Raw genomic sequence first — 24,528 nt, forward strand, 5'->3', positions numbered from 1 at the left:
TATTCACAATTTTTCCATAGCTCTTCTAATATTCAATTCCAAAAACCACAGATGTAATTTCAGTCCTTATAATGTTCAATTTATGCCTAAGTAGCATAAAAGACAGACTTTGTTAAAACAGGCAGTCCAGTTCACCATGGTCCCTGAGCATTCCTGCATGTTCTTACTGGGTATTGACCACTCTTTACCCAGGCCATTTCTCACGGCTGTTCGCAGTGAGCAAACTTTTTGGATGATATGTCTCCCTCTAGACAAAGAACAGCCTTGCTTCTGCTTACTATGAAAGTGGTGATTCTCCCAAAGTCAGTGTTCCTCTCTTGTAACACAACCCACTATGTGTATAGGCATCCATCAGGGGCTCTGTGCTGCCCTAGTGGACTCGGGGAGCATAGAGGACTGATAACAGCCAACATGAAGCTCTGGTGTTGGCTTCTCCCCTACGCTCTCCCCAGTGTCTGGAGAGCACCTAGGTTCGGGATCTTTTTGTCCCACCACATACACCACTGCAGTTCCTCACTGCCCCACATTCCTCACAGCATTTGGTCACGCCTGTCCCCATTATCACCTTCTCCATGGGACTGGGTAAGATGGTGACCTGGACACCTATATCCAACAGCTGTAAAAATCTTAGTCACTTTCTCACCCAAAGTTCCCCAGCACACTCTTCTTTTTCCTTCAAGCAGCTAAAGTCAGGGTAGAGGGGGAGGGTGCCATCAAGGGGTATGGAAGGACAGAGCTGTTCCATGCCAGTAGCAAAGTTTTACATTTTTGGTTTTGAGCAGCTGCCCACTTGGGCTCAACAAACTTCTATTTTCAGTCTACCCAAACCTTTTTCCTCATTGCTTACACTATTTGTTTCAGCTTTTGGGACCCCAGGACACAGGAGCCATGGCCAAATTTCTTGTCTAGGGTCCTGGGGCTTCCTACCTCATTGTCATAACATCCTTCCTTCTCCCACCCAGAGGTGAGTAAGCAAAGACCAAAGCACTATTTCAGTGGCTTGTTTTTAATCCTACCTCTGCCTGCTTAACCTCTGAACATTAACAAGTGGTGTGGGGTGGGAGATCCCTTAGTTCCCTCCCCCCTTCCCATCACTTGGGCAAGAGCATTCACTTCTGGGTTCCAGGGAGTCTTCCCATAACTCCTAACCCATCCCAGGGGAGCCTTCTTTTCCAGAAAAATTGGCCAGGTCAGCATCTTATCCTCATTGTTAGAACTGTCAATAATCATGCAAGGTCTGAGATTTTGCCCTACTTACAGTTAGCCTGTTACAGTTTCATGGGATGATGGCAGAAGACATGAAACCCCTGGGTCAGAGACAAAGGACTTTATAGTAGCCAAAAGGGAAACAAAACCTCCTTGAATGCCTCCCTCAACCCTCTGCTCCTTTCTGAGCTCCCATCCAGGGAGATGATAATTTCCTGGGAGCTGTTGTATCCCCCAGTGTGTTCAAATTTCTTGGTCCATGTTCCCATAGGGGGAAAAGTGACTAAACTAATACGGTTGGAGAAAAACTTGCAGTTAAGAAAAAGATGACGCTGTGGGTGGGCCCCTCTGGGCCAAGTCAATGACTATTGATATGAAAATATGTAATTGGTATCGATGTGTTATGTGTTCATACTGTAAATGTTCATAAAGTGTCAGCGGAGATTCTCCCATTCAGGACATTGCCACACGTTGAGAAATGAGACAAACTCCCTGTCATCTGCTACCAGTGGATGGCTCAGGATGCAGTGCAAGTGCTCTACTCTCTCATGCCTAAAGTTTTCAGCATATAGACCATGAACCAGTGGTTGATAAGTCAGAAGTCTCAGTCTCAATAGTCTTGACTGTGGTGTTATCACACTGCCACCAGCAGGGGTGGCTGATAGGCCTTCCAAAAATTCAGGGCCCTGCTTGCCAAGACGGCACTGGGTTGGGCTTGCCAAGTAAAGTTTCTTAAGACTGTTTTGGACACATTTACAGCACTCAATCCCACTGGCAGTCAAATAAACAACTATTGCCTCTTTGGTCCCCCACAACCAAAAAGGAGGCACTATACCTTAAGACTGTTTGAGTAATGGAAACAATGCATAATGTTATTAATGACAGCTCCTACATGACAGCATATACAGACAACCTTGTTTCAATCTGATCATCTACTTCTCTTAGTGTCTGAATGGTCTTGGATTATGCCATGTATGACAATCGAGGCTAAACTACTCAGTGCTGGTACTCATATGACTTAAACTTATATAATGGTGATCTAAATCAGGTTGAACAAGAGTGACCTGGGCCCCTTCGGGTTATGGCACTTGTATGTGGGGAAAACGGAGCATGGAATGTTTCTCCATTGGGGATACGGCTGCCTTCTGGCCCAGCTATTGCCCCCTCGTAATTACTGGCAATGACACCAAAGATGGGTCAGTCAAAGCTCCCTTGTGTAAGTCATAATGGAAAATAAATTGGCCTTAGACTACACCCTGGCTGCCTAATAAAAAAATCCATTGGTCCTCCTTGGGACTTAACCATAGCTGACTGAATCCAGGTCCCTGGGGAACATAATTGTAAAACAATACTAGACTGGCTTCTTCATGTTGCTCAGGATACTGTTGACAGTTGCCTTAATTAATCGTTACATGAGATGAATTGAATGGTTTTGGTAGTGACCAAACAACCTCTACTGATCAGATTAATGAGTGGCTTACTCACATGAAAATTCAAGTTCGACCAAGAAAATGTCATCCTGAGGGGTGGATTGTTGGAAGAGGCTATTACCATAGGCCCTGAGCATCCCTATACTTCTGGGTATGCCAAGAATGCAAGGCCCTGACTGATCTTTACACAGTCCATGTCTCAGGGTTATGCTTACAGCAATCAATGTTGAGGGATGAGGTAATAACGCCCAAGCTCAGCATTCCTCTTCTATAATGCAGCTCACTGTGTGCAGGCTTCCAATCACTGGCCCTTCGTATTGCTCCCATGGAACTTAAGGTATTGGGGAACTGACACAAACCAATATGAAGTTATGACTACTGCTTTTGTGTGAATAATAAATTTCTTTGTCTCATGTCTTCTGTAGCATCCCATGGAACAGTAACAGGCTAACCTGTTAGTTTATGAGTAGGGTAAAATTTCAGACCCTGCATAGTTATTGACAGACATAAATTATTTTCTTCCTGGTAACCTGGCATTTTAGGTACTATGACTAAGCTACTGTTAAATTTATTATAAACATGATACAATACAAAAGACTATTTTCCAAAGATTTAGTCAGTAGTACTACAAAAATAAAATGCCCTCTGATTCTTGTGAACCTAACTGTGTGTGTCCATGTCCCGTAACAATTTCACTGTCTGTCTGAAGTACTAACAGTACCAAATCCAATGCTCGGCGCCACGCCTCAATCTTTGGTGTAACAGTGTCATAAACTCTTGGAATCTGCTCCAATTTACTTGAAATGCCTGAATTAAAAACTCCACTATTCAGTTCACTATATTCATTCAAGATATAAGATGATGGAGAGCCAGAGTCTATAGCTTTTTGTAGATGCTGCTGAACGAATGTGCCAGCTTCAAATTCTGATGAATAACTGGCAGTGTTATACATGAGAGTTGAAAGGTATCTGTGCCATCCATTTGCCAGTCTTTTAAGCACAGTTGGTCTGTATAATGCTAGAGACGAAGCCAGCCAAGAGGAACTATGACGAAGCCTCCATGAACAGGCGTGGTTTCCTTTTTTCAGAGATTTTTCTTCAATAATTCGAAGATGGCTAAGACACAAAAATTCAACTGCACCACCTCCAAGGAAGACCTTTTGCTCTTTTAGAGCATAATACAGACGATAGGCACAAGTCCAGAACCTATCTTCTTTGGTCTGCATCTGTGCGGTGACTGGGCCAGTCAACACTGCTGTAACCAAATTAATGCCTTCTGTTTTTAACAAGATTGCCATTCTGTTTTTCTTATCCACAATATCTAAGGGAATGCTTTTCCAGAAGGTCACATAGACCCCATTGCCCACACAGTCTTCATTCACTTGTGTAATGTAGGCCACCTGTATTGCTCCTGTAGCCTCTGCGAAAGCCTGCATCACACTGCCATTCACTGACCCAATCACCAACCGTTTACTATACATGCATTTTTCATTTAAGTGTTCAGATACATTTCCTTGTACCAGGACAAGGTGCACATTAAACTGGATTAGTATCTGTAATACATGATTTGCCCACAGTTCTTCTGCACTGTCTTGGTTAACTTTCATGCTTTCCAATACTGTTTTAATATTTGTAGACTTATTAAATCCCAGGTGGCAATAATTCTCTGTAAGGTCACCTTGAACAAGAACTACCCGGACAGGCTGATCCTTCAGTTCTTTGATCAGAGTAGTACTAGATATTGATACAAGAGTGATATATCCTGGACAGACACAAGTGTAAGTTTCAGGTACACCTGGCAAACAGCAAGTGAAGATTCTTGAAACGTCAAACGTGAATGCTGTGGTACCGTTACCTTGTTGCATACATGTATTTTGATACTGCAGCCGTACTGCTGCTTCTACTAATTTCATGCTGCTGTGATCTCCATGACTCAAGCCCACTGCCAACTCTACCAAGTCATTACAACTGTGAGTTTTGGAAGTAGCTGCACCAGGTTGTTCTAAAAAACCACCTGGGTTGCTTATCCATTGATTATTATCTGTGCTATTAAAATGCCTACTGTGGATTAGTACTGACTTTCTGCAGCTGGTGTTTGCATGCCGACTGTTTATCAGGGTTTGTAGAGTTTGTAATACGTTTTTATCTGCTTCAACCTTAGCCTGAGATCTGAAGAGTTTACATGATTTAACAGGTCTCCCAGAGAGACTGTAAATGGTCATTGTTTGAGAGACATCTTTGAGTTCATGCTCTTTCTGTATCAAACCAGTATCTGAAGGGATTTGTAGAAAAGGGTACAAATTGACACTAGGTGTTTCAAGACCAGAAAATGTATTTGTGTTGTCTACATGGTCAAATAGATTATGGACAGGTACTTGGAGGGAAACTACCTCTTCATTGCAAGAGCTCAAGCCTTCTGACATTACCGAAACTATTACTGGAATGGGGACACCCAGATGAAGGCATTCTTCAGCAGCACTGCTCCATGCACCAACAAAAAACAAGAGAGTATTGGTTCCGGTTCCGTATGTGCTATTTTGTGCTTGAACTGCTTCGTTGAGAAGTTGTCCCACTGCACTGGTTAAATCCAAACTTTCAAGAAGCCTTACCGGTGAACTGATTAACACGCTTTCATGAGACTCTTCATCTATGATAAATTTGGATGATTTTACTGGGCCTAGGAAAGTTCTTCCTGTTTTTGCAAACGACGAAAGCTGCTGAAGTCCCACGTGCCTTCTTTTGTTTATGACCTTGCAAGCCATCACCATGAATCATCATCTGCAAAAACAATAAAAACTTGGAACTTTAGTGTACTTTATGGTTATAAATGCTACAGAGAAAGAAAAATAAACTATAGTCCCTGACTTTGAGGAGTTTCTGGCATATAAAATTTCTGCTAAATGTGCTGCCATGATACAGTATTATAATGATATTAACAATAAAGTTATGGCGGCCCAGAGGAGGAGCACTGTCTGAGGCTGGGTTCTCTAGAGAGCAAAACCAGTGATGTGTACACATACATACATATACATTGATTTTAAGGAAATGGCTCATGCAATTGTGGTGGCTGGCAAGTCCCAAATCCATGGGTCAAGCAACAGGCTGGAGGCCCCTGACTCACGTGGTTATAGGGGCTGACAAACTCAAAATCTGCCGGTCAGGTGGCAGGTTGCTGGATCACAGGGTTGCAGGAGCTGGCAAATCCAAATTTGCAGGTTAGGCAGCAGGCTGAAGGCTTCTCACATCCCAAGAGACAGAGGTCAGAGGATGATGAGACGAATGCTGGATCAGAAAGAGAGAGCAAGCTTTGCTGGAACATCCATATATATACTAGATGCAGGCTACACTCCCAGAGAAACTCTCCTTCCAACTAAATGGCTGCTCACAACAGATCACAAAATGGAGGATGATTACATAAAGCCTGCCAAACCACCGAAAATCATGGCCTAGCCAAGTTGACACTTAACATTAACCATCACAAGCACTTATTATAACAGGGGAAGTGGATCATGCAGGCAGTATGTTTCCAGAAAAAAGGCAATCCTTGAGCTGAATCTTGAAGAAAAACTTGAGTTAGCAAATTGAAGGGGTGATAGTAAATGCACATACATGTGAAAAAACACCACATAATGGGATAACACAAGTAGTTTGGTTTTACAGGAATATAAAGAAAATAATGAGGAATGGCGGGAGATGAAGCTCTAGAAGAGGAAAGGGGTCAAACCATGAAGGGCATTGTGTGCCATGCCAAGGAGCTTAGGCTTGATCCTGGAATGGGAACCACTAAAGTATTTTAATTAAGGATGAAATATGCACAGATTAAGAGACAGGCTAACGTAGTGCTTGAGGCATGTACTCTGAATCTAGAAGTCTGGGTTTGAACTTGAGTCTACCGTTTACTAGCTGTGTAGCCTTCAGCAAGTTTTTTAACTACTCTGCTCCTCAGTTTCCACATCTAAAAAGTGGAGATAATAGTAGAACCTACTTCATAGGGTTATTATGAGGAGTAAACGTGCTTAGAATGGTGCCTGGTACATAGTGCTTTGTCAGTGTTAGCTCTAATAACAATAATAATATTTGTGTTTTGGATAATAAGACCACTTGCTAACGGTATAGAGGACTGATTAGACAAGTGCCAGACTGGAGGTAAAGAGGCCAGTTAAGAAGCTTCTGTAGTTACCTGGGTGAGAAAAGTGGATGCGGAATGGAGGGGAAGGGATGGATTTGGTAACTGATTAGATTATGCAGAAAAAAACACAGGTATTACTTTAAGGGAAGCTCAAGTGCAAGTAGACTTATTCCCTGTAATATTTCAGAAATCACACCTAACATTAATAGGAAGAAATTACAAGAGAAAGACTTTAGCCCAATAAAACTAACTTTTGAACAGGAAGTCTCTTAATTGACAAAGCTGTTTATAATAAAATCACCTGTCTCGTGAGGGGTGACCTCCCCGTTATTTAAAGTACTGGAGGTAAGATTACAGGTAACATAAACTTCTCTTCAAACTCTAAGACTTTATGATTCTTCAAGTAGTATTATTTATCACAATATTTTATGTTCCAGATGTCGAAAAGCAAATAACTCTTAGATTTTTGCTTTTCCTCCAATACTGGTCACTGCATGGGTAAAGCTGTACCTAGATTCATCCTCAAAGATGAAGAGCACCACAGTTCAAGATACACCTCAAGGTGACCAGGATTATAACACAACTACTCCTTAAGAGTGGCTTCCTACAGGCTTTCAAGAACTAAGGAGAAAAATTAGTACAGCCAAGGACAATATATAATGAATTATTTGAACTGTTACAAATCCTCTTTTGTGAAATTTTCAATTCTGTAAAATAAACATAAAACTCATGATATATTCAGGCATATCCCTAGACAACATCAAAATGCAACACCAGAATACACTTTAGGATTCAGCTTCAATAATCATCTGATACTCCATCACGTTTTTCAGCTATCTGAAGTTTATAAGGTGGAAGATGAATCTAAACACAGGTATCCCATAATCTGACCTTAACCTAATTTATCAGACTAATCTTTCACCTTTCTTTATAAATCCCATGTTATAGATTGAATCGTGCCCCTCCCCCCAAAAAAGAAATGTGGAAGTCCTAACCCCTGTACCTGTAAATATGACCCTGTTTGGACATAGGGGCTTTATTTTGTTATGTTAACGAGGTCATGCCAGCGGAGGGTAGGTCCTAAACCTAATCGTTTCTGAGTGATGTCTTATAGTCACAGCTACACACAGAGAGGGAGAGACGCCACGTGATACACACACAACTGTAAGCAGCAAGGGAACGCCAGGGAACTGCAGCAGCCACCAGAAACCAGGAGAGGGCCCACAGAAGGGCTTGACACAGCCAAGACCCTGATTTGGACTTCTGGCCTCCAGGACTGTGAGAAAAATGAAATTCTGTTCTTTAAAGCCACTCACTCGTATTTTTTATGATGGCAGCACTAGGTAACTAAGATACCCCATGATCTAGACACACCAGAACATACACCATTTACTTTCACTTCAAATATGCTATATACTCTGGTTTGAATATCCCATCCTGTCTTCAGAGCCCTGGTGGTCAGCAACTGGAATCTACCAGCTGTTCCTTGGAAACCCTATCGGGCCGTTCTAACTCTGTCCTATAGGGTCGCTTTGAGTTGGAATGGACTCACTGGCAACAAGTTTTTTTTTTAGTCCTTTCTTCACCTGGGAAAATGCTATATACCTAACTCAAATGCCACAGTTTCTACAGGCTTCTCCAGTGGCCCATTGAGGAGTACTCTTTCTTCCTGTGCTCCGAAAGCACTTTCTACATGTATCTTCTAAAGCACTTGGCACTCTGTATTAAAAACAAAACACAACTGTGCTATTTAAGTTTGTGCCTATCTCCCTCACTAGTCTGTGGGTTCCTTGGTTTTACTCATCTTTACACTCTGCACTCAATTCCCTTCAAACTCACCCAGTAGCTGGCGCAGTGCATGACACATAAAAAGCATTAAATTACTTCGGTGGATTTAAGAGTGCCAGTAGGCTTAATATTTTCCTAGATTATTATTATTATTCTATAGTACAATCAGATTAATAACAGCTGTTTTTCAAGACCGAGTACTTTCTACCCAAAGCCTGGAAATTGGAATCTGAGCTTATCATTAAACAACCATTTTAACTAGAATACCCCAGATATCAAGGGCCTAAATCACAGAATGATGAAAAAGTAGATTAACATACTGCTCAGCCTTTTAACTGCCATGAAATCAAACTTGATTCAGGAGAGTAAGAGACAGTCTAGAAATTAGAATCCAGTTGGGTACATAGGACTCGGTCACTATTTGTTTCTGGGTCTCAGAACTCTCTTTAATATTCATACTAAAGACAAAGTATATGACCTTAAAGCCAAGCAAGAACAACTTTCCAGATGAGATTAATGGCCTGAAAAATCAATATATTACAGTTAACTGGCTGAAAATTGCATTAATTCACAAAATATCTTGAATTTACATCATTTTAATTCCGACTGGGGTAACTTCAAGGTGCGCTGGTGGCACAGTGGTTAAAGCACTCGGCTGTTAACCCAAAGATTAATGGTTTGAACCTACCAGCTGCTCCTCAGAAGAAAGATGTGGCAGTCTGCTTCTGTAAAGATTTACAACCTTGGAAATCCTACGGGACAGTTCTAGTCTGTCCTATAGGGTTGCTATGAGTCAGAATCCACTCAAAGGCAGTGGGTGTGGCTTGGTTTGGTTTTAGGGGGTAACTTCATGCAGTAAAATCACTTCTAAAATTAGAACAACCTTATCTATGTTCTAGAAGCCTAATGTTCAGTTGTGCATGGGGTTGCCATAAGTGAGACCCTGACTTGACAGCAACAACAAAGGGTTAAGTAACATACAAAACTACACAGCTTGGGATATAATGTGAATATGGCAGGCAGATGGCTTTGGAAAATGTGCCATGTTTCTAGCTACCAAACCATGAAAAGTGATTTAGGAGACTGTTTCAAGAATGTAGTTTGCACATTTTTCTTGCTCCAACTTCAATGAGATAAGTGAGACAAAGGAAAAAGACCAGGCAGAACTGAATATTCTTCCTGAATCCACTGTTGGAGAGTCCAGTATGATTTTTAGAAAATATTTACTCTAGAGAAGGCATGGCTTGACCTTTTAGTTAGGAGCCCAACTCTTAACCGCTGCAGCCACCAGCACTCCAGAGGAGGCACTGTAGCAAGCCTAAAAGGCCCTGCTGTGTTTTTGTCAGTTTTAAGAGGCTATATCACCTCTTCCTTCCTACCAGGAAGTCAGGGCTCTTTTCTATCACTGTCCTTCTCCCCCACTCTTTTAGCTGGTCCTGGGCCAAGTTCGGAGCCCTGGTGGCAGTGGTTAACAGGTATGGCGAGCTACAGCTGCTAACCAAAAGGTCAGCAGTTCGAATCCACCCGCTGCTCTTTGGAAACCCTATAGGGCAGTTCTACTCTGTCTTATAGGGTCCCTGTGAGTTGGAATCGACTCAATGGCAATGGGATGGGTTTTGGCCAAGTTCAGCAGGACTGGCCAAAATTATCAGGTCTCTCCCTCTGGACAAGAGTTTGCTTTGGCTTACAGCAGTTACATGGGCATCTACGCCTCAGAGTTCAACCGGATTATCAGGCTACCTGTGGCCTACTCAGGAGTGAGGATCTACACTTGATGTGGCTACACTTGATGTGGCTGAACAACCAGCCAGATCTCTTGGGTGGGGAGGAGGAGTCTGCAGCAAATAAACACACAGTTAAGTAAAAGCTGTCCCCATACTCACCTCTTTCCTACCAAATCACTGCCCCACGCCTATCCAGCCAGACGAGTCCTTGTGTCGTTGTGTGCTCTCTAGTTGATACGGACTCACAGCAACCCTATAGGACAGGGTTGAACTGTCCCACAGGATTTCCTAGGCTGAAATTTTTACCCCAACAGACCACCATGTCTTTTCTCCCGTGGGATCGGCTGCTGGGTTTGAACCTCTGACCTTTCAGTTACTAGAGCACTTAAACACGGCACCAGCTGGGCTTCTTGGAGGAGTCCTTAACCCGTTGCCATCAAGTGGATTCCAACTCATAGTGACCCTATAGGCCAGAGCAGAACTGCCCTACAGGGTTTCCAAGGAGTGGCTGGTAGATTCGAACTGCTGACCTTTTGGTTAGCAACCGAGCTCTTAACCACAACTCCACCAGGGCTTCAGTGGAGTCCTTAAAAACTGTTGCCTTTAAGTAGATTCTGTCTCATAGTGACCCTATAGGACAGAGCAGAACTGCCCCATATGGTTTCCAAGGTGGATTCGAACTGCCAAACATTTGGTTAGCATCCGTAGCTCTTAACCACTAAGCCACCAGGGCTTCCAACCGTAATACCCATTGCCATGCCAACTCATTGACCCTATAGGACGGAGCAGAACTGCCCCAAAGCGTTTCCAAGGAGCGGCTGGTGGATTCCAACTGCTGACCTGTTGCTTAGCCGCCAAGCTCTTAACCACTGTGCCACCAGGGCTCCATAGTGGAGTCCTTAGGTGGTACTAATCGTTAAGTACTCGCTCAGCTGCTAATCTAACAGAGGTTCAAGTGCACCCAGTGGTGCCTGGTGATCCACTTTCAAAAAAAAAAAAAAAGCTGTTGAGAACCCTACGGAGGACAGTTCTACTCTAATACACGTGGGGGTGCCACGAGTCGGAATCCACTACACGGCAACTGGACCCTGAAGCCCTGCCCAAACCAGGGTGGAAGAGTGGCAAAAGTCCATGCTCTAGGCATTGTGGAGGTATACAGGCATGCCCAGAGGCGCGGAAAATAATCCCAGCCAGATGATAAAACTAGCCTGGGTCAATTCCCCTAAAACCCACCAGGCTGGAGATTCTAATCCTTTCCCCAGCTCCAAGAGGTCAGAAAGACAAACAAAGGCTTCCCCCCCCACACCCCATGTCTTCATCAAGCCTTAGCAGTCGGTGGAGGTGGAAGCGCCTCGCTACTAACCTCTCTCCTTTCTCCATCCCTACACAGGGTCGAGTCGGTCCTGGCTGGGTGCAGGACCAGAAAGCTGCGAACGCGCCCAGGCGAACGCGCCCCCTTCCCCGCGTCCACTTCCCCGTCCACTGTTTGCGCATGTGCGAGGGGAGGGGTCAATATGGCTGGGTCGGCTGGTTTGGTCGCTAAGAAACCAGAGAGGAAAGTTCAGCTCGGGAAAGGCGGGAGCGACACGCTATTGGTACAGAGTAGACAGAGGGGGGCTGGCTCAAGAACCTTCTCTTTTTGCCTATTGGATGGAGTGATTATCAATCAGTAAGGGCGTTGGGTGGGCGGGCGCGTGAGAGCGGCCTTAGCAACAGCTTCGCAGCTGTGGAGGTTACGGTTGGGCAGAGCGGCGGGAGGGTGAGGCGGCGCTGCGTCCCGGCCGAGGGCGTCGGTTGGGGGCATGGTGAGTGCGAAGCTCAAACATCCTCCTGGAACTGGGGCTGGGGCTGAAGTTTCTCCCCAGAGTAATGTAGCGATTTTATAAATGCATTATTCGTTCCCTTTTCATGATCCTCTGGTGTCGTTAGTAAACTCTCCGCGTGTTGCCACAGAGAAGAGCGGTCCTCCAATTAATTTTTCCCTTCATCTTCCCCATCATTCCGTAGGTCTTTTAGGCTAACTGCTTCTCCTTGGGAGAAGCGGTCTGGTGGCATTCATGGATCTCTGTCCATTTCTTTGACAGGTTTGTCCCAGGCTAGTCCTCTGTGAAGCTGTTTGCAAAAGGCTTGTAAAGCAGATTGCCCCTCTTACTGTCTCCTTATTGTACCCATGCCTTGTTTATAATGGAACCAGGATTCATCTTTCAGAAGTCTATAGTTTTATTTTTTAAATAATTTCCCAGAATGTTAGCTTCAAATGGAATTACGAGAGAGACAGAGACTGTGTCTCCTCTTAATTATTTTTGAGCATCCCTAGAGGGGCCAATCAAATACAGTAGACACTTTGCTTTTATAATTAAAAATAAACAAATAAACAAACCATTGACTACAGGTCGATTCCAACTCATAGTGAACCTGTAGGACAGGGTAGGTCTGCCCCATAGGGTTTCCAAGGAGCAGCTGATAAACCATTGATCTTTTGGTTAGCAGCCAAGCTCTTAACTACTGCACCACCAGGGCTCCAAGACCCTTGATTTGTGCCCCTTTAGACTTAGAAACAACTGACTTGGTGTAATTTAAATATCTAGTGATAGGCAACTGTTTCAACAGCATACTGGCTAACCAGTGACTTTCATTTACTCCACTATCAATGCTGAATAAATTGGCCTATAGTTACATAAAGTTTTTCACTTTTGGGGGTGGAGGGAATAAAACTCAAAAGCCAGTTAAATAGTTTTAGAAATCTCTCAACTGTTTGGATCTCTAAAAATGTAATTATTAAGTCAAATCAGCTTATGTTTTCTTAGAACTTCAAAATCATACAATTCACACTTCTAGAATTTTCTTTAAGATTTTTATTTTATATCATTGTGTTCCTGGTACCTACTAGATGCAAATAAATATTGACTAAATGAAGGAGTGAAGTATGTTTTTCCCATACTTGGGAGTGAATGCCTACAACACACAGATTTTAAATTAAGAAAATGAAAAAAAAAAAGTGGGAATAGTTAAGGTGAGACTTAGCCACACTCATTTGAACGAAAAAAGAAATTAATCTAGTGGAATCTCAATAATAGATTATACAAAGGTTCAGCTTGATCAGAAAATAGGCTTTTAAAACATTATTGTTCAATAAACATTACTGAGGACTGGTTATGTGCTCATTTGCTAGGGTTTCAGGTATGACAAAGAAAATGGCACTGCTGTCAAGTAACTGCTGTCACAGTCTAGTAGGGAGAAAAGAGAGGTAAATAGACCATTACAATAGAGAGTGAAAAGGGCTTCGATGGAGCAGTACAGAATGTTTGTAGGAGCACACAGGAGGAGAGCCTAACCTAAAGTACCCTGGAGAAGATGAAGGGAGAAGAAGACATGTGAACTTCTTGACCAGGTAAAGATGGAGGAGAGAGAGCTTTTTTGGCATAAGGAACAAAGGCCACGAAAGATTGTACATTATTGTTGTGAAGCAGTTCAGAACCTTTAAAAAATGTATGCTGGAGAATAACAGGCACAGAGTTGCATTTCAGAAAAGCAAGGACGTAGGAAATGCACTGGGAGGCTGAAGACTGGAGTCAGAGAGGCTAATTAGGAAACTTGCAGTGATCCAGGTAGGATATAGCAGAACTAAGGCAGTTTCAGTAAGGATGGGATGGAAGGACAGATTCAAAACCTCTCTAGGAGGTACATCTAAAATAAACTGGTCGGAATTTGGATGTGGGGTGAGGAAAAGGGAGAAGTTAAGATTTCTATCTTAGATAATGGGTGCCTGTGCTGGTAGTAGTGGTTAGGAGCTCAGCTGCTAACCAGAAGGTCAGCAGTTTGAATCCACCAGCTGCTCCTTGGAAACCCTGTGGGGCAGTTCTGCACTGTCGTTTAGGGTCACCATGTCAGAATTGACTCAACGGCAATGGGTTCGGTTTTTTTGTGTGTGTGCTGGTAGTGCTTCAACAAAAGTAAATGGTCATTTAAGGATGCTAGTGATAGTGAAAGTGAGACTGTTCACTAGCCTACTACACATCACTTAGGTTCAGTGTTGGAAGTAAATACTACTCTTTAGCCAAAAGGAATCGAATACAGCAAATAAGATGATTAAAAACTAGTGGACTGATGAATGGATAAATAAAATGTACTGCATACATACAATGGAATATTCTTCAGCCATAAAGAGAAATGAAGTCCTGATACAATGATACAACATGAATGAACCTTGAAAACATTATGCGGAGTAAAATAAGTCAGTCACAAACGGGCAAATATTGTGTGACTCCACTTATATGTACATGTGCAAAGAGCTGGAGATGGAAAACCAAAAGGGAAAACCACGCTTGGCGTTTCTCAGACTGAAAGAACTGAAGAAAATTCAAGCCTTGAGTTGTAATAGTGAAGGATTCTATGGGGAAAATATTAAATGATGCAGGAAGCATCAAAAGAAGATGGAAGGAATACACAGAGTCATTATACCAAAAAGAATTAGTCGATGGTCAACCATTTCAAGAGGTGGCATATGATCAGGAGCTGATGGTACTGAAGGAAGAAGTCCAAGCTGCTCTGAAGGCATTGGCAAAAAACAAGGCTCCAGGAATTGATGGAATATCAATTGAGATGTTTCAACAAACAGATGCAGCGCTGGAGGTGCTCACTAGTCTATGCCAAGAAATATGAAAGACAGCTTCCTGGCCAACTGACTGGAAGAGATCCATATTTATGCCTGTTCCCAAGAAAGGTGATCCAACCAAATGTGGAAATTATAGAACAATATCATTAATATCACACGCAAGCAAAATTTTGCTGAAGATCATTCAAAAATGGCTGCAGCAGTATATTGACAGGGAACTGCCAGAAATTCAGGCTGGCTTCAGAAGAGGACGTGGAACCAGGGATATCATTGCTGATATCAGATGGATCCTGGCTGAAAGCAGAGAATACCAGAAGGATGTTTACCTGTGTTTTATTGACTATGCAAAGGCATTCGACTGTGTGGATCATAACAAACTATGGATAACACTGCGAAGAATGGGAATCCCAGAACGTTTAATTGTGCTCCTGAAAACCTGTACATAGATTAAGAGGCAATTGTTCAAACAGAACAAGGGGATACTGATTGGTTTAAAGTCAGGAAACGTGTGCGTCAGGGTTGTATTCTTTCACCATTCCTATTCAATCTGTATGCTGAACAAATAATACGAGAAGCTGGACTATATGAAGAAGAATGTGGCATCAGGATTGGAGGAAGACTCATTAACAACCTGCGTTATGCAGATGACACAACCTTGCTTGCTGAAAGTGAAGAGGACTTGAAGCACTTACTAATGAAGATCAAAGACCACAGCCTTCAGTATGGATTGCACCTCAATATAAAGAAAACAAAAATCCTCACAACTGGACCAATGAACAACATCATGATAAACAGAGAAAAAATTGAAGTTGTCAAGGATTTCATTTTACTTGGATCCACAATCCACAGCCACAGAAGCAGCAGTCAAGAAATCAAAAGACACATTGTGTTGGGTAAATCTGCTGCAAAGGACCTCTTCAAAGTGCCGAAGAGCAGAGATGTCACCCTGAAGACTCTGGTGTGCCTGACCCAAGCCACGGTATTTTCAATTGTCATATGCATGTGAAAGCTGGACAATGAATAGGGAAGACTGAAGAAGAATTGACACCTTTGAATTGTGCTCTTGGCAAAGAATGTTGAATATACCATGGACTGCCAAAAGAATAAAAAAATCTGTCTTAAAAGAAGTACAACCAGAATGCTCCTTAGAAGGAAGGATGGTGAGACTGCATCTTGCATACTTTGGACGTGTTGTCAGGAGGGATCAGTCCCTGGAGAAGGACTTCATGCTTGGCAGAGTACAGGGTCAGCGGAAAAGAGGAAGACCCTCAACGAGGTGGATTGACACAGTGGCTGCAACAATGAGCTCAAGCATAACAACAATTCTAAGGATGGCGCAGGACCCGGCAGTGTTTCGTTCTGTTGTGCACAGCGTCGCTATGAGTCGGAACCGACTCGACGGCATCTAAGAACAACAACCGCTTATATGAAATATCTGGGATAGGCATGTATATAGAGGTCAGAGTTTACTAGTGGTTACCAGGGACTGGGGGGAAGAGGGTAATGGGGAGTTATTGCTTAGGGGATATTGAGTTTCTGGAGTGATGATATCTTTTAGAAGTAGATGGTGGTGAATGTAATTAGTTTCACTGATTTATATACTTGGCAATAATTAAAGTGGTAAAATCTTTGTTCTAGGCGCTTCACCACAATAAAAGGCTTTTAAAATGTGAGGGGGGGTGGAAAGGAAACCACAGCTGCCACCCAACTCTTAACACATGTTATACTGACAATATGTACACTGGAACATGGAGTCCAGTTGCTGCCTCCACCACCAATACTACTCAACACAAAGCTGGAAATGAGATACTGAAATGAGGCTACAGAAAAACCCAAAACTCTGTGTCCTTGCTTGCCAGCAGAAAATAGCAAATATCAACAGAAAGATGGCTTCAGTCTTCCAAATATTAGGTGAATAGGGATAACTGATCCAACACTTATTTTTTTCTAGATCCCTGGAGTAGTTTTTCACCTGGAAAATTGCAGTCTTTCACTTTTCAGTCTCTGTAGTATACGGAATGTGTGTGAGAAGAAGGTAGGAAAGGATACCATGTTCCAGTCAAGCATATCCTACAAAATAAGAAAGTTTTATTATAAGACTTATAGGTATAAATTAAATATTCCTTAAACGGCTGCTTTTCAGATGTACCAAGTAAGTACCAAGTTATATTTCAACGTAACACCGTCTGCTTTTTCCAGCGTTCCTTCTTTTACATCTTCTGCCCCTCAACAGGCATTACGTTTAAGAAAAAACCTAAGTGGAAAAACAGGACCAGACTTTCTATTCAAACACTGATAACTAAAAATGCAAATGTTAGCAAGGGGAAAAGGAGAAAATTCTTGAAGTTCATTATTTAATGATAAGAAAGCGGATACTTGAATATGTTTGCTTATTAGATTTAATTAGTTCAAAATCCATTAGTCTAGTTCTGGTAACTTTTTCAGTTATATAGTTTATCTTTCACCCACCTGTGTTTTTATTACAGGCATCCAATTACTGCGCAAATTTAGACCAATGGAAGAAAAGAGCAGCAAAAATTGAATTGAATGAAACCCAAAAGCAAGAAATTAAAGAGGCCTTTGATTTATTTGATGTTGATGGGTCTGGAACCATAGATGTGAAAGAATTGAAGGTTCTGAGATTATTTCTAATTCTAAAACCTTTGAAAAGCCAAATTTATTTGTGGCAATCTTTAAATCTTCATTTAACAGTCATCATCTGAAAGTTTGATATAAGGTCTCTTCACTGCATACACGTGCCCTGGAAATTGTTAAATATTTTAATCTTATTTTATAAACGAGGAAACTTTGTCCACGTAAGCCCAAGCCGAAGCTGTATTGGTGACATACCCTATGGCACCAAACCCATTGCTGTTGAGTCGATTCTGACGCAGCGATAGAGTAGAACTACCCCATAGGATTTCCAAGGCTGGAAATCTTTATGGAAGCAGATTATAGTAGTAAAAAAGAGAGAAGCTGGTAGTTAATAGATAATCAAGAAGCTAGGAATGAGATCGCAACATATTGTAATTTATTCGTTTCTTATTTCAGATTGCAATGCAGGCTTTAGGATTTGAACCAAAGAAAGAAGAAATTAAAAAAATGATAGCTGAAATCGACAAAGGAGGAATTGGCACCATTGGTTTTGAAGATTTTTTTGCCATAATGAGTATGAAAATGGTACAGTAATGATTTTGCCTTTCAAAGAAATATACGTAATAGCCTTCTACATTTTTGGGCTGGGGCAATCAGAGGTTTCATAAAGGACGGATTGGATCTACATATTTAACGATGAGTGGGCTAGATAGAAATAGCAAGATAAAAGATGAGAATGGTATGTTTTCAGGGGGTAATGTGAAGACTTTCCAGTGTGGAGAAGAGGCTTTTTATTAGGAAATGAGGATATGTGGTAGGTTAGAAAAAACGGGGCCATGATCTTGAAGCCTTGGAATTCAGCAAACATTTATTGAGTGCCTGTTTTTGCCAGGTACTATTTTAGGGAGTGTGGAGATAAAGCATTAAATGAGACAACAAGCTCCCTGTTTAGGGAGTGTGGAGATAAAGCATTAAATGAGACAACAAGCTCATGGAACTTAACATTTTTGTGTGCCTCTTTCACATCAGTAAGCCCTGAGTTAAAATATCTTGAGAGCAGATGTGAGGACATTAGAACAATTGTTAAAAAGCAGAGCAATAGCTAAGCTCAGTTACCAGATATGTTGCTATCCTAGACCACAAAGATCTAATAGGTCCAGCTTGATAGAATAAATAGATGAAAGACTAATGACATTTAGTTGTTTCTTTTCTTTAAAAGAGTGAAAAAGATGAAAAAGAAGAAATACTGAAGGCTTTCAAATTATTTGATGATGATGATACAGGAAGCATAACACTAAGCAATATCAAGAGGGTTGCTAAGGAACTAGGGGAAAATTTAACAGATGATGAACTTCAGGTAAATTTTGCTTTCTTTCTGTAGTATGAAACTGTACAAATGCGAGTTATTATAATTATATTCTTATCTTACCTGTGCTTATAAATACATTTAAAGCAAAATTTGGTTTTAAGTATGCATTTGAATATTTATATTATTATTCCTTTTTAATAGATTTCATATATTTACATTTTGTTTTACAGGAAATGCTTGATGAAGCTGATCGTGATGGGGATGGAGCAATAAATGAGGAGGAATTTTTGAGAATGATGAAAAAGACCACTCTTTATTAATACTGTTTCTTTGTTCTTTTTGGAAAATTGTTAACAAATTCGTATTTGTTGTGGAGTTCTGTAATTTGATATCTGAATGTATTCCTTTTCAATTTTTAGTTTATATGTACAATGTACATTTTGATGTCTAAGCCACATGGCAAGTGACATACTTCTACCAGTATATCGTGAAACCTGTGGCATCAAGAAACAAAGAAAATGGAATGATGCCCTTTAACTATGAATCCAAGAACAGTATTAATTTCAACTGCTATTTTTAAAGCCTCAGGTTCCAAAGACTTAGAAGTTTGTTTTAAGTTTAATGAACTTGGCCCCACACCCAAATAGAAATTTGGCAAACATGCCATTACTTTCCCTATTATTTTCCTTTAATGCAACTCTAAAAAACCTGATGAACATTTGCTTTTTAATCAGTTATTCAAGTATGTAAAGTATTAAATAAAACTGGCAACTATGTTATTTGCTAATTTTTTTATAGTTATAAAAAAAAATTCAAAGCAGCACTTGTATCATCCATATTTCATTAAGCTTGACCAGAAGAGAAGGGAAGTTAGCACTTATCTAATACCTCTATGCAATGGGTAGGGTTTATACTTGGACAGGGGCTGGGAATTTTACATGTTATCTCAGTTAACGTATAACAACCTTGGAAGCTGATGGCATTAGTGCCATCTTACACATGAGAAAACTAAAGTTCAGAGAGGTTTTCAAAATTGCTCAATTTTCCGTAGATAATAAAACATGATTCCAAAGCTTGTATTCTTACTCCTCATTATGCTGCTCCCCATGGATAAAAACTTTCAGGACAATTAAGTGTACATTTCCTAACTCATTGTCATATCTGTGACTGTCTTGTAATTTAACTTTCTTCTCTGTGAAAGAACCAAACTCTTTCTGAAACTCAAGTAATAGTCTTTGGAACAGGAAAGACTTACAGAAAAGGTAACTTTGAAGGCCCCACCCTTGCACATTTTTAGCTCCATTGAAATGAAGACTAAGTTTTTGTTTTATTTTGTCAACATATGAGAGATTTTCTTATTTGATTAAAGGAAGAATGGCATATATTCATGAACATTCTTGAGTATTTTCAAAGTATCTTTCATTCCTAATTGTATACCATTTTCTAGTCCAAAAAAAAAAAGGTACCTACTACTTTTTTTTAATCATGCTTCTGCGTGAATATTTTAGCCTTTAAGTTGTCAAAAGATATTTTTAAGTAGGTAAAACACTTAGGGAGCCCTGGTGGCACAGTGGTTAAGAGCTACGTCTGCTAATCAAAAAGCCAGTAGCTCAAATCTACCAGCCACTGCTTGGAAATCCTGTGGGACGGTTCTGTCCTATAGGGTCCTTATGAGTCGGAATCAATGACAATGGGTTTGTTTATTTGTTTAACACACTTAAAGAAGTCCCTGAGTGGTGCAAACAGCTAAGCATTAGGCTACTAACTGAAAGGTTGGCAGTTCAAGTCCACCTAAAGGCACCTTGGAAAAAAGGCCTGGCAATCTTCTTACAAAAGGTCAAAACAAACAAAACCAAAAGCATTACCATCAAGTGGATTCCAGCTAGGTTTTCTTGGCTGTAATCTTTATGGAAGCAGATTGCCAGACCACAGAGCCACCAGGTGGGTTCAGACTGCCAAACTTTAAGTTAGTTGTCAAGCGTAAACCATTTGCACCTCCTAGGAACCTTTGTGAAATGTCACAGCCATTGAAAATGCTATGGAGTGCTGTCCTACTCTGAAACACATGGGGTCACCATGAGTCAAAATCAACTGAATGGCAACTGGTTTAGCACACTTAAAAATGCACATAAACAAGTTCAAAAAGTTCCAAATCAAAATCTCCCATTCAAGCCCCAGTTCTCCCCATAGACAACTTTTTCACAATCTTCTTATGTATGCTTACAAATGTGTATATAAAATATATATTTTTACACAACGGATAACATGCTACAGGAATAGAGAATTTCTGTAACGTACACGATGGTATCTCCAAAACCTGCAGCAAACATCTGAATGGCAAAATGTTAAAGGTTTTTTTTTTTTTAATGAGATGAGGAACAAGAGCAGAATGTCCTTTACCATTACTCCTATGCAATATCGTACTGAAGTACTAGCTACTGCACTAAGGTAAGGAACAGGAAAAAAAAAAAAAAAAAAGATTGGAAAGGAAGAAATAAAATTCTCTATTTATAAATGACATGATGCATACATAGAAAAGTCAAAGAATTTATAGATTGCTGGGTACAAGGTTATTATGCAAATACAAATATAATTGTATTTTTACAAAGCAACTATAAGCAGAAAATCAAAACTTTTAAGGGACTATAATAGCATAAAAATATAAAAATTCTATGAAGAAGCACAAATTTTCCACATCAAAAACTTTGAAAGAGTACTGAAAGAAAGACCTAAATAAATACAGGAATATTACCATGCTCATAGACTGGAAGACAGTATTATAAAAATGTCAATTCTTCCCTTGTTGATCTATAAATATAATGCAATAAAAATCCTAGGAGATATTCTTTTGTGGAACTTTCCAAGCTGATTCTAAAATTTATGTGGAAACCCAGGAGGCTAAGATACATAAGGAAAATGTTGACTAGGATTGACTAATGGGCCAATAGAATAGAACAAAGTCCTGAAATAGACACACAGCTATGTGGCATTGATTTAAGACAAAAGTGGCTGTGCAAAACTGTGGGAAATTTTCATACATAATAAAAAATGGTTCTGAGTCAATATAATATCCATAAAGAACAAAATAAGACATGACCCCTACCTCACACCATTCGTAAAAACCAATTGTAGATGACTGTTAATCTAGACATGAAAGACAAAAATATAAAGCTTCTAGGAGATAACAGGAAATATCACCATGACCTTGGGGTAAGATTCTTAATTAGGACACAAAGAGCACTAACATTGAGAAATTTACGTATGTCATAATTAAGAACTTCTCACCAAAAGAGTGAAAATGCAAGCTACAAGGTGGAAAAATATTTTCAGTAAATGTATCTGACTAAATACTCGTTTATAAACCACGTAAAGAATTCTTAGTAATCAGTAAGAACAAGATAAGCAGCTCTTTTTTTTCCCCCCCACTAGGCAAAAGACATGAGCAGGCAGAAGTAGATCAGAATATTAGATTGCCAGGCCTTTCTTTCAAGGCACCTGTGGGTGAACTTGAACCTTCAAACTTTTGGTTAGCAGTCAACTGTGTAAATCATTTGGACTGCCCAGGGACTCCTCTAAAATTCCACATTATCTGTGTAAATGACAAAAAATCATGATGTCTGACAATGTGGAAATTAATGTTGTAAAAGCCTTTTTACTGAAGTGCAACAGACATACAAAATGCACAAGCCAAATGAATAGCTCACTGCATTCTAAAGCTCAGTTCTACCCTGACACACATATGGTTAGTTTTAGATATTTACTTTTGGTGCTTAGTTTTAGCTATTCTGGTGAATTTATAGTGCTAAAATAACTGATAATTCCAAGGGTTAGTGAGAATGCAAAACAATGGGAATTCTCAAATGCTGCTGTTAGGAGTGTAAATTGCTTCAACTACTTTGAAAACAGTTGGCAATTATTCAATAAAGTTGAACATATGCATATACTGTGACTAGTAAATTTATTCTTAGGTTTATACCCAACCGAACTGTGTACACATGTGCAGCACAAGACATGTAAAAAATATTCATGGAAGAGTTATTCGTAATAGCCAAAAATGCTCTAAACACTCTAAATGCCTATCAACAGTTGTTGTTGTTGTTAGGTGCCTTTGAGTTGGTTTCGACTTGTAGAGACCCTATGGACAACAGAACGAAACACTGCCTGGTCCTGTGCCATCCTAACATTTGTTGCTATGCTTGAGCTCATTGTTGCAGCCACTGAGTCAATCCATCTCGCTGAGGGTTTTCCTCTTTTTCACTGACCCTCTACTTTACCAAGCTTGATGTTCTACTCCAGGGACTGATCTCTCCTGATAATATGTCCAAAGTATGTGAGATATAGTCTTGCCATCCTTGCTTTTAAGGAGCATTCTGATTGTACTTCTTCCGAGACAGATTTGTTCTTGGTATATTCAATATTCTCGGTATATTCAATATTCTTTGCCAACACCACAATTCAAAGGTGTCAGTTCTTCTTCCGTCTTCTTTATTCATTGTCCAGCTTTTGCATGCATATGAGGAGATTGAAAACACCAAACCTTGGGTCAGGTGCACCTTAGTCCTCCAGGTGACATCTTTGCTTTTTAACACTTTAAAGAGATCTCTTGCAGCCGATTTGCCCAATGCAATATGTCTTTAGATTTCTTGATTGCTGCTTGCACGGGTGTTGATTGTGGATTCAAGTAAAATGAAATCCTTGACAGCCTCAATCTTTTCTCTGTTTATCATGATGTTGTTTACTGGTCCAGTTGTGAAGATTTTTGTTTTCTTTATGTTGAGATATAATCCAAACTGAAGGCTGTGGTCTTTGATCTTTGTCAGTAAGTGCTTCAAGTCCTCTTCGCTTTCAGCAAGCGAGGTTGTGCCATCTGCATATCGCAGGTTGTTAATGAGTCTTCCTCCAATCCTGATGCCACATTCTTCTTCATATAGTCCAGCTTCTCCGATTATTTGGTCAGCATACAGATGGAATAGATATGGTGAAACGATACAACCCTGACACACACCTTTCCTGACTTTAAACTACGCAGTGTTCCCTTGTTCTGTTCAACTGCCTCTTGGTCTAAGTACAGGTTCCTCATGAGCGCAATTAAGTGTGTTCCGGAATTCCCATTCTCTGTAATGTTGTCCATAATTTGTTATGATCCACAAAGTCGAATGCCTTTGCTTAGTCGATAAAACACAGGTACACATCTTTCTGGTATTCTGTGCTTTCAGCCAGGATCCATCTGATATCAGCGATGATATCCCTGGTTCCACGTCCTATTCTAAATCCAGATTGAATTTCTGGAAGTTCCCTGTCAATATACTGCTGCAGCCATTTTTGAATGATCTTCAGCAAAATTTTGCTTGCATGTGATATTAATGATACCATTTGATAATTTCCACGTTTGGTTGGATCACCTTCCTTGGGAATAGGCATAAATATGGATCTCTTTCAGTTGGTTGGCCAGGTACTGTCTTCCAAATTTGTTGGCATAGACGAGTGAGCACTTCCGGCACTGCATCTGTTTGTTGAAACATCTCAATTGGTATTCCGTCAATTCCCGGAGCCTCGTTTATCACCAATACCTTCAGTGCAGCTCGGACCTCTTCTTTCAGTACCATCGATTCCTGATCATATGTTACCTTCTGAAATGGTTGAACATCCACCAATTCTTTTTGGTATAGTGATTCTGTATATTCCTTCCATCTTCTTTTGATATTTCCTGGGTTGTCTAATATTTTCCCCGTA

General features: G+C 40.6%; 2 protein-coding genes across 5 annotated transcripts in view; one reads left to right on the plus strand and one right to left on the minus strand.

The window, feature by feature from the left end:
- The window catches only part of LOC100656962 (centrin-4), an 88,316-nt gene extending 68,082 nt beyond the window's left edge, over positions 1 to 20,234 (plus strand). The window contains exons 2-6 of one of the 3 annotated variants that reach the window (XM_064285377.1): positions 862 to 964; positions 17,378 to 17,524; positions 17,943 to 18,071; positions 18,706 to 18,843; positions 19,026 to 20,234. In XM_064285377.1, the coding sequence (XP_064141447.1) occupies positions 17,949 to 18,071; positions 18,706 to 18,843; positions 19,026 to 19,115 (351 nt within the window). In that variant the 5' untranslated portion in view covers positions 862 to 964; positions 17,378 to 17,524; positions 17,943 to 17,948 and the 3' untranslated portion in view covers positions 19,116 to 20,234. Of the gene's footprint in view, positions 1 to 463; positions 965 to 11,981; positions 12,082 to 17,377; positions 17,525 to 17,942; positions 18,072 to 18,705; positions 18,844 to 19,025 lie in introns of those variants that run through there. The other 2 variants (XM_064285378.1, XM_064285376.1) reach the window with 2 other exon arrangements.
- Positions 955 to 11,772, minus strand: BBS12 (Bardet-Biedl syndrome 12). 2 transcript variants are annotated; one of them, XM_003410429.4, is made up of 3 exons: positions 11,640 to 11,771; positions 5,757 to 5,917; positions 955 to 5,413 (listed from the first exon to the last, which is right to left on the minus strand). In XM_003410429.4, the coding sequence occupies exon 3, from the start codon at positions 5,401 to 5,403 to the stop codon at positions 3,262 to 3,264; it is 2,142 nt and encodes a 713-aa protein (XP_003410477.1). In that variant the 5' UTR covers positions 5,404 to 5,413; positions 5,757 to 5,917; positions 11,640 to 11,771; the 3' UTR covers positions 955 to 3,261. The 2 variants fall into 2 exon arrangements, with proteins under 2 accessions (XP_003410477.1, XP_023404415.1); XM_023548647.2 differs by lacking the exon at positions 5,757 to 5,917 and having other exon boundaries at positions 11,640 to 11,772.
- Positions 20,235 to 24,528: the final 4,294 nt, after the last annotated feature.

The sequence above is a fragment of the Loxodonta africana genome, chromosome 5 (assembly GCF_030014295.1).
Source record: "Loxodonta africana isolate mLoxAfr1 chromosome 5, mLoxAfr1.hap2, whole genome shotgun sequence".
NCBI lineage: Eukaryota > Metazoa > Chordata > Mammalia > Proboscidea > Elephantidae > Loxodonta > Loxodonta africana.